At 40.2% G+C, this 10,830-nt stretch overlaps 1 protein-coding gene across 1 annotated transcript in view; it reads left to right on the top strand.

Moving 5' to 3' along the window:
* The window catches only part of UBE2E3 (ubiquitin-conjugating enzyme E2E 3), a 54,982-nt gene extending 47,768 nt beyond the window's left edge, over window positions 1–7,214 (top strand). Inside the window, exons 3-5 of the mRNA XM_010083455.1 lie at window positions 4,166–4,298; window positions 5,309–5,456; window positions 6,580–7,214. Coding sequence (XP_010081757.1) covers window positions 4,166–4,298; window positions 5,309–5,456; window positions 6,580–6,677 — 379 coding nt within the window. The 3' untranslated portion in view covers window positions 6,678–7,214. The remainder of the gene's footprint in view (window positions 1–4,165; window positions 4,299–5,308; window positions 5,457–6,579) is intronic.
* The last annotated feature ends 3,616 nt before the right edge of the window (window positions 7,215–10,830 follow it).

The following is a 10,830-nucleotide window of genomic DNA, read 5'->3' as shown; positions in this document are numbered from 1 at the left end:
TGTTGCTGGGTTTTTCTCCAGGAGCAGCAGCTGCACACACTGAAGCTCTGCTTTCCTGGGAAGTGGCTGGACATCACTTACTGAGGGGAAGTAGAGAATAGCATCTTTGTTTACCTTTTGTTTCTGTGCATGGCCCTGGCCTTTGCTTTAATTAAACTGCTTTTATCTTGACCCACGAGTTTTTCATCTTATTCTCCCCCTTTATTTTGCTGAAGGGGGAGTGATAGAGGGGCCTGGTGGGCACCTGGCATCCAGCCAAGGTTAACCCACCACATATGTATGAAGTAAAAACCCCTTAATTTTGCAAATAATATTTTGTCATTTCAATTAATTTGCCTTGTTATTTTATCTGAGATTGTTTTTAGTCCGGATTTTAAAAAATTAATCAAGTGTCTCTTTTATTGGGAATATACCAGTGGTGCCTTTACCAAACTTGTAATGGTCTGTAAGCTAACTTAGGAGGGCAGCAGACTGGTAGTAATGAACTGTTGTTGTATGCTGTGTAGCCAAAGCACTGAAGTTGTCATCAGATCCGTTGCTCCATCAGGATTTTGTGTTTTAAAGGCTAGAATAGAGGAGGATTTTCTGTCCATATGGATCCCATAGGGGAAATCAGAAAGAGCTGAGTCTTCCAGTGATGAAAAAAGGAAAGGGAAGAAGACCATGGAAGTCCCCCATTGTAGCACTTTGCCTGGGGTATTCTGTCCACTGTGGCAGACAATGAGAAAGATTCCTAGGCTGTCACTCACCACAACTCTCAAGGTTTAAGGTAGAGATGCTTGAAGCATATGCCTGCAATAGGAGAGTGATTCTCTTGAATCACAAGAGAACTTGTGCAAATCAAAACCTCAAGTACAGTCCCCAGAAACACCTCCTGTGCCAGCCTCTTTAGTGCCGAACAGAAGGAGGAGAGTACTTCTTCTGGATGTATCAATGAAATAGAAAATTGCAGACAGAGTAAAGCTTCCTTGTTCCCAGTTTTCCTCCTGGGTTTTTGCTGTCCTCTGTGAGAACAGGGAAGTTAGATTTGCACCAGGGAGTGGCAGTTCCCTCCTTGTGGCTTTCTGCAGCACCAGGACGATGCTCTGCAGTGGCAGAGACTCAAAGGCGGTTACTCCAGTGAGGCTCCAGCACTTGCAGTTCTGTACACGACAGAGATGTTGCCTGAGGTAGGACTGCACTTCCTGCTCTGCTCTGCAGTTGTCCAAGTGGGTGTAACCCCACTGTCCTGTCCTTGTGGAAATCATTGCAGAGGCCAAGACTGCCGTGAATAGGTCTGGTATGTTTTGCTGAGCCTTAGAGAGTATGGGTTTGTTTACTTCCAAAAATATTACCTTGATATGTATACAAAAGACAAAATAGGGTATGGCTGTCTGAGGCTGAACCCCAGAGGAAATATGCAGGTGGTAGAAGCCAAGTGTGATGTGTTGTCTCTGCTCTTTAATCTCATGTCTCCTCACACCAATAATGCAGAAATTGCGAGGGTTTTCAGGTTGCTAATGAAGCAGGGGTATCTTATACACCACTGGAAGTGAGACACCACTTCAGCTGTTAAATAGAAATTTCACAAACCTCAATCAAGTGTAATGAAATTGTTCGATTTAACAATTTTCTCCTTTATCTGAGTGTGGTTATTGTTACAGCTTTGTGTTACTTTTGACATTGCAGCAATCTTTTCTCAGCAGTAGGAGGGGTTTTGAACACAGCGTTTTCTTCCTCTTACAAGGTTAGGAATTCCACTTCTCACATTATAGCTCAATCCTTTTATATATTGCTAGTGGTAGCATAGAAGAGGTCAGCAGATAGTAATAGGCAGAGAGTTATTGCACTGAGCTTCTGGCTACTAGCTGATAGATGCCCTTGCTCTGACTTGGTGAGTGATTACCAGAGAGTTTGGCACTGGACTGGTGCCACACTTAATTGTGACTTGATTCATGGGACTGAAATATGTCACTAATTTAATTCAACTATTTCATTAATCTGATTGAATTGCATCCAGCTGTTAGAGGTGTATGAAAGAAAGGCACCTGACACACAAGGCAAGAGCACCGGCCTCTGCATTAAACTATAAAACAGTCATTAGGACTTCTAATGCTGAGATTGAATTGCTCCATAGAAATTTGGTTTCCAAGCAAAATACTAATTATCTGTAAGCTTGATGAATGTCAAGAATTAATTAAAACATTTCAGTGGCCTGTGTGGGTTTTAAATATTGTCATTATTGCCCCAATGTTTTTAGTTCTTACACTAATTGCTTTTTAGAGACCATGAATGGAATTATCTTCTGGAGTGACTGAGTGACTGATATTCATTACATCATCGAAAATGGGCCTCCTGGCCTCTGGATTTCCCTGTTGTTTTTTTTTCTAAAATTTATCTACTGTTTTTCTTCCACCTTTGTTTGTGAATTGCAAATGTTAATATAAGATCAGTGATTTTAGACCCAAACTTTATTTACAGCACTTCTAGTTTTTCTTTCTTAGCTGTACTCTGGAGGCCAGCACACCATTGTTACCTACTTTCATTTTGGCAACAGGAAAGTAGCTACAGTTCCATCAAATAATGTTTTGGTTTTAATTAAGTAGGACGTCAGCCAAAATCCATTATTATTTTGTCCAGTTAATGAAAGGCCCGCAACAGTTTAAACATTTGGTACATGACACATCTGCAAGATAACAAACATGTTGGAAAACTATGAATTGAAAGGAAATTCATAATCAGGATCAGCTTTTTGTTGTTTCTTGAATATGAACTTAATGTAAAAATAGCTAATTTTTTTATGTTGGAATTGCAGATGCATAGTGTAAACTGCTCATATTCCTTGTTTCTGATGAGTGTCTCCACAAGTTTGGCTACATAGCAAGGATGAATGTCCAACGTGCGATGTTATAGACTGTGGACATATGTATGGCAAATACATGAAGTGACATGACATGGGAAGAGCCTTAGCACTTGGAGGGCTTGTAGGGAGGCTCCTCTGAGTGTCAGGCAATGCCAGAAACCACAAATTCCCAGGCTAAAGCTTGGTGCCATGCCCTGTCACTTGCTTCATGTGCAAGCACAGATGATAGTCCTCAGTGCCTGTTCCTTGGGACCACAGAGGGAGAAGGAGGGGAACGCTTCACCATGTGTCTGTGCGATGTAGGTGGTGCCTGGGAGGCTGCTGAGGTGGGGAGAATTGAAAGGATCCTTTATAGTGCTGTGTTGTTGATGTGTCTGCATAGATGTGATGAATTCACTGTGCCAGCATGAGCTCAGCTGTGTTGTTTCCCATAGCAATCAGTTTGGATCTCAGTGGCTCAGATTCAGGACCTTTTGCAGAAGGTTAGGTTAGTTTTTACCCTGAGGCTTGAGTACAGAAATAAGATTGTGATTTAATTTTTTTTTTCTGAGGAGGTTAGATAGTGATTGTGTGATAATAGCGTTAAGTATCATGTCTCAGAAGTCGAGAAAATGCTTGTTCATTATCCCTTCTTTGAAAGCTTTACTTTAATAATTAATTATGCAATAACTCTTCCCCTAGTGAGAAATGCATTCAGTATTGTACTTCTTAAAATAAACTATTTTTGACTAGTAGTCTCAATGCTGATTGCCTGGCACCATAACACAAATATATCCTGAAGAAAGCAGCTATTTGGTTTAACAGTGCTGTAAGAAGCTCCGTTCCATGTTACTTGATACTGTCTCTCCCATCACAAATTTTCCTGCCCAAGGGTGTACCAAGTGGCAATAAATGCCTATCAGTATACGTGTGCGTCACATTTTTTATTGAAGGTATGATCTGCTTAATGTGTGGAGAAGATGAATGTGGTCAAGATATACAACTCCTTTTGTGTATGTCATTGTAAAGGCATGATGTAGAAGCTCAGAGCAACCACGTAATTGAGAAAGCAGGTCTGAGGATATGTTTCAGACAGTGACAGTCCAGTAGTTCATGGTCAATCTGTTCCATTGCTGTATCTCCAAAGGGACGGTGGAGTGCCCAGCTTTTGTGGCTCTTTAAAACACTGAGCCTACTGAAATCAGTTGTAAATTAGGCAGATGTTAAAGACAGGTGAGTGGTTTGCATTGAATAAAAATTCGTAGAAGGAAATCCATAAGATGCTTCTCTGAAAGGTACACCTGACTTCTCTCTCTCTCTTCTCTCTCCTCTTTTTTTACACAGTGCCGGTCCTAAAGGAGATAACATTTATGAATGGAGATCTACTATACTTGGACCTCCAGGTTCTGTATATGAAGGAGGCGTTTTTTTCCTGGATATCACATTTTCATCTGACTATCCATTCAAGCCACCAAAGGTAAGGGTAGGGTTTTTTATTGTGTTTATCATTTTCTCACATGTGAGAAGAATGTAACTTGTGGCGAGCGAGTGCTCATCACTTTCTCAATATCAAATTTGTTTATAGTCTCTTGAAAACCTCAAGGTCCAAAATCTTGGCTTGCAGTTTCAGAATAATTGTCTGTCTAATTTATTTCCCAATTACCACAGTCACTGCTGATTTCCAAGCTTTACCAAGTGATAAATTAGATGATAATTCTGATCAAGAGTTAAGATTCAAGAAATTTTAATTTTAATAGAAGACAGTGCAGGACCTTCTTATGCTTCCTTCTTTTCATTCCAGCTACTAAAAATATATGTGTAATAAACTATTTTCTGTTATGAACCAGATTCTGTATTATATATTTTCACATATTTTTAGTAAAATAACATAAAGCTAAAATAAGTTTAGATAGACAACTAGAGTGTTATATTGTGAGTTCAGATTGAGTAAATTACTGTGATGATTTCCATTATTGTGAAATGTCAATTTACTACTGCAGCCTTGTTTGATAATATTTTTAAGCAAAAGCTCTTACTATTAAATGAAACTAATCTTAAGCTAAGATTTCATTTCCTTGCTTAGAAATAGTATGCAGACTTAAGAAATTATAATTTACTAATGGGTATCAAAGAAGATAAAGGTTGTTCCCTTCTCCCCTCCCTAAATGCCAAATTATGGCTCTTGACCAAGTCACCAGAAAGGACACTGCTGACGTTTGCAAAGACTAATACATTTACCACACAACATTTCTACAACTCATGGCTCTTGTGTCTATTACATTGTTGTTATAAACCAGATACCTTTTTTCATTCCCAGAAGGATTACAGCATAAAGAATAATATACTCTCAATGTATTTCGCTCTTCTCTGAAGCCCACAAAATTCTCTGAGAACTGGGAGCGCCCCAGACACTGCTGCTGCTCAGAGACAAGGGGCAGCACCCCTGGGCAACACTGGATGACTCTGTCTCTTATGCTGTGATTCTAGGTTACTTTCCGCACCAGAATTTATCACTGCAACATCAACAGTCAGGGAGTCATCTGTCTGGATATTCTGAAAGACAACTGGAGCCCTGCTTTGACTATTTCAAAGGTTCTGCTGTCCATTTGTTCTCTTCTGACAGACTGCAACCCAGGTAAAGAGCTGATGGTTTACTGAGTGTCCACTCTTAGTTGTTTATTTGCCATGGAATGTAATTTGCATAGTTGGTTGTATGCAGATTAAATAAAAATTAGTATTTTTAAAGTTGGGGATTAAACACTCCTGCTTGGATGTGGTCCTACATTTGATGGTGTTTTTCACTCCTGTGGCACAACAGAAAATAAATAGCATTAAGCCCTTTTTTTCCCCAAGGACCGGTGGAGAAAATAATCTGAGGTAATTGAAGGTCTGTATTGCAGGAGCTCCGGCAAGTGAGTGGTCAATCCAGGAAAGCAGCAAAGTTCTCTTGAGTTAAAACTCATAAATCCTGCAGGTCAGAAGTGGGTGCAGGAAGTCCCTTCTCTTAAGACAGCAATTGGAACATTTAATCTTGCAACTGTGAGGGGGATGATGTTCAGAGAGATTTTTCTCTTTTTCAAAGAGAGTTTCTTGTTCCTCTTGGGAAAGGAGGAACTCCACTGGAAGCAGTACAGTTTCTCAGCGACAAGTGTGTGACTGGTGTCTGTGTCGTCAGGCAGTGAATGCTAATTGCCTGCGGTCAGGGCAGGAACTGAGCAGTAGTGCTAAGATGACAGTTCATTTAGAGAAGGCTGGTAATGATCAGGGAGAAATGGATTAGCCTCTTTGATACAAAAGTTTGGTGACTCCTGAAGCAAACTGGATCCCCTTGGTGTGCATCCTGCAGTGCTGATACCCTAACACACGCTAGTCTTGTCCTAGTGCTGTGACAGGAGTGTGCCAGGCTGTGCTCTCTGAACGTTGCCTGTACCCAGCAGCCCTTCCAGAGGGGTGAGAACAGGGCACCTGGCTGGGACACCATTCATTAACATGCAGATAACCACAGCAACTTTGTCTGTTTTCTTTTTCTGTTCATTGTGCCTTGTGTGCTTTCTCTTGGAAATGTTTTGTATGATAGAAGCCCCATGATACCTCACAGCATTTTCTGGCCGAACAAAGATTTATATTTTGGAAGAGATTCTGTGTTTTAAATCATATGGTGGTTGAGGTGGGGGGAAGAGGGCTCGTTTTTTTGTTTTGTTTGTTTGCTTTTTTTGTTGTGGAGTGGTTTCTAATGCATCTTCTCCTGCCTTTTGCAGCTGACCCTCTGGTTGGAAGCATAGCCACTCAGTACCTGACCAACAGAGCAGAACATGACAGGATAGCCAGACAGTGGACCAAGAGATATGCAACATAAATGACAAACTACTTGTGCAGTGTGAAGGTGCAGAAGGCAACTTTGCAGTGTGCAACAAATCTTTATAGCCTTTACAATACGGACTTCTGTGTATATGTTATACTGATTCTACTCTGCTTTTATCCTTTTGAAGACTGGGATACTGCCCCCCAAAAAGGTAAATGCTATCAAGAGTAGAAATTTGTAGCTGTAGATTAGTTATGTTTAAAATGCCTACTTGCAAGTCTTGCTTCTTTGGGATATCAAAATGTATTTTGTGATGTACTAAGGATACTGTTCCTGAAGTCAACCAAATATTATAGTGCATTTTAGCCTAATTCATTATCTGTATGAAGTTATTAAAGGTAGCTGTAGATTACTAGGAATTATGTCATTTGTATTAAACCCAGATCTATTTCCAATATGTGGTACATGCTGTTGTGAAAACTGTTTTAACTTTTACCTTTGTCAGTTTGTAATGAAAGGATTTCCTTTTTCCCTTTGTAGCTCAGAGAGCACCCAGTGTATCATCTCAAACACAATAAATATGTTCCCCAAGGAGTAGTTTCTTTGTTTTCCTATTTTAAATTAATATTCAAATAAATTTAATTATAGTAACAAGGCAGGGCCAATGTATCACAGTTCCCTGTGGATAATCTTTAAATTAATATACATAAGCAAGGCTTGCTATTAAATGTTTAATGCACACCTGTGGATTAAGTTTTCCCTGTTTTGTTTTTTTACAGAACAAATGTCATTTCTACAACTTCCTTAAATATAATACTGTTCGGCTCTTTCTCAAGTTGGAATGAGAGTATTGCATACCCTTACTCCAGAAGTCAGTGTAGCTGGTTGCTTCAGGGCCAGTCCTGCTCTCGTAACAGGCTGCCTGAGTCTTGCTACTTTTTTTTTTTTTTTTTTTTTTCAGGATGAGGGCCAAGTTAGAGATAGTCTCGTGCTTTTGTTTCTGAGTAAAGCAAGTTGGACTTGCTGATCTAGAGAACTACAGTTATCCATTGAAAATGGTCTTCCAGAACATGATTGAACACTATATCATCTGTCCAGAAAAGAAAATAGTAGAATAAATTTAATCAGATTTTTATGACATAAAAACACTTATGGGGGAAATGAATCTTTTGTTAGTGAAAATGAAATCTGTAAAGTTTTTAGACTGCGTATCCCCCCCCCATTCACTTTCTGGCTTGGAAATTTTGTAACATCTGTAAGTAACAACGTTATACAGCTTTATAGTACCTACAGTTTAAAAAGTAGAGTCACTAATAGTTTTATAATTTAAGCTTTTATAGGTTGCCAGTCACAATGTTGATTGTTAAAAAAGAGACTTGATCCCTTTAAATGATTTTTTAAATTACACTTAATTTTGAACTTTACAGTCTCCCTTACTACCTGGTATTTTTGGAGATAACGTAGCACTTCCATCAATAAGATGCTCTGCTTATTTAATATATGAAAACTGAATGTTAAGTTTAAATATTAAAGCAATAGAAAAAATGTTAAAGATTTAGATCTAAAGTTAGCCATCACTATATAGGTCCCTGTTTTTTGTATCACATAACCTTTGACCATGGATTGTCACCCTACTTTAAATATTTCTACAGATTCCTGAAGGTGGCTTGAAGAACTGCATATCCCAAATATCTCAACCTAGAAGCCAGTCTCTCTTAGTAACTACAAGATAGCTTTAGAGTTCAGGTTATAAAGTGCAAAAGAGAATGAGAAACAGGGGATCTAGCAGGTGAATATGCCTAAGTCAGGTAACAGCCTAATGCCTGGAGATGAAGTGCTGGAAATCACTGCTGCAGGTGACCAGAGTTTCTCATTATGTCATTGGACATGTGAGAAGTAGCACAGATTGGCAAAGAAACAAGGGGATATCACATCCTGGCTGGACATCCAAAGTCTGTTCACTGCTGACTATTAGCGGACTTGGGGGTGACACGGTGCTCGTACACCACTCCAGTGACTTTCCAGTGAAGAGCAAACTATGTCTTTCACAGGTTAACTGTGTTGCCTACAGAATTTACATATATTTATATCATAAAATATTATGGTATAAAAATACAGATTTTAATCCTAATTTTAATGTATTTTGGTTTTGTATTGCACCTACAACTTCAGATTCCTAGGTGTACAAGTGGGATGCCTTGTTAGTGTTTGCCCCATCTTGCCTTCCTTGCAATTGGATCCTTTACACTGAATTCCCATCTTTTTTTTTTTTTGTTGTTGGTTTGTCATGGTTTTGTTCCTTTTTAATGTAGTTTTTTGTGTGTAAATTTTATATTTACTGAAGTAAAGGTTGTTTTTGTGTAAACATTTAAACTTTAAGAAAATAAAAGAAGCTAATTTTGTTTCTCAAGTTCTCTCTGCTAAACCATGCAGTAGGAAGAAATTTGTATTGTTAAATAAATCAATTAGTTGTTAAATGAGAATGTGTGTCTGTTTTCATGGGGAGGGGAGAAATCCCTGCTGAAAATATATCCAAAATACCAGTTGCAGAGAGCATCTGGTGTTTTCAAACTATTTCCTTCCTGGCTGTGCTGGGGTGAATAATGGACGCTATCAAAGCACAGCAGTGATCCTATTTTACTGTTCTGATTTTCAGTTCCATCTTCTTATTGCCAATCACTGGGCTCTGTACTTAGGAAAAAGTGAATTTAAATGACTTTTTTTTTTTTAAAAGACTAGCTAAAGATAGTACACATCCCCTCTCCATTTTGGATGATCTTCTTATTGCCAATCACTGGGCTCTGTACTTAGGAAAAAGTGAATTTAAATGACTTTTTTTTTTTAAAAGACCAGCTAAAGATAGTACACATCCCCTCTCCGTTTTGGATGGGCTTTTCTTGTTCTCTTGTCTTTGGGATTTGAGGGGGGAACACTCTCAGCTGGCTGGGAAGGTACCTGAACTGAGCTCCATGATCTCGCAGCACTAGGAGTGCTTGCATGGGAACCGGCTGTCCCAGCCTTTGAGCTATGACACTGCTGAGGAACAGAGAAGGCCAAACCAAATGAGCAGACACGATCACATCTCTCTGCTTTTTAGCTGAGGTGGTGGCTACGTTCAGAACAAATTTCTTTGTCATACCAAATGAGAAGGGATAGGTGAATATAAACATATTAAATATAAATATATTAAATGCAATGGAAGGGCAGATACATATCTTGTTGTTCCTGTACTAATATGTTCTCTGTGAACTGCTTCATGTTCTGTGATACCTTAGTGATGTGTGGGGTGCTTTGTGTGGAGACAGTCCTGCTTACTGATCAAGATTGAGTAGCGATCGTTTGAAGTCTATAGCCGGGAAGGGATTCATACGGGGCTAGAAAGCAAGACTGCAGGGTAGCCTGAGCTATGGACCACACTTGCACAGCCTCATAAAGAAAGCAGGAACCAAACCAGGTCTGGTTCGTGCTCTGCTCCCTCCCTGCCTCTTGGGAGAAAAGGAAACTCTGCCATGCTTTACTGTACACTGGCTCCTGCTCTGTACCAGCTTATTTGTGGCCATGGGTATTGCAGAAAGTGAGACCAAGGTCTTCCCTTTCTTCACCTTCATCTGTGCGAACCAGATTTGTGGCCTCACAGCAGCGTCCCCACTTGCCTGCACCACTATGAGCGAGCTATAGGGCTCAGCTGAGGGGCTCTGCGCTGGCTGGGTGCAGCTCTGAGCTGCGGGCCTGTCTGCCACTGCTGCCGTGGCTTCCCCATGGTCCTGCCTGGGCCACCACAGCATTGTAGGGGAGGACACTGCAGACCACAGCAGCTTCTACATTGATCTTGTGGTCTTCCCCTGGAGTTTCATCTGTGTGGGCGCCAGCAGCAAAGGAAAGGCTCCTGACTCTAGGCTGAAGAGCAAATTCCATCTCTCCTGCATTTTCTTCATCAAAACTCAGCACTGCATATTTGTGCGAAAGCAAGAAGGCCTGTGCAGGCATCCTGAACTGAAACAGCTTCAAAGGACAGCGACAGTAGCATGACTAAAATGAGATTTGATTCAGCCATAAACCAGCATTGTATTTCTGCAGCCTGTGCTACAGCCAGGGAAACATGCATTTGAGAACTCAGCGCTGCTTTGTGTACGGCATCCCTTCAACCTCTGCGTGGTGGCACCGCTTGCATTTGTAGTGCATGGTAACTGGTAACTCCTGAGGCTGA

The sequence above is a fragment of the Pterocles gutturalis genome, unplaced genomic scaffold, assembly GCF_000699245.1.
Source record: "Pterocles gutturalis isolate BGI_N339 unplaced genomic scaffold, ASM69924v1 scaffold44150, whole genome shotgun sequence".
Classification (NCBI taxonomy): Eukaryota; Metazoa; Chordata; class Aves; order Pterocliformes; family Pteroclidae; genus Pterocles; species Pterocles gutturalis.
The sequence above is the reverse complement of the archived record's forward strand: the minus strand, read 5'-3'. Positions and strand labels throughout refer to the sequence as shown.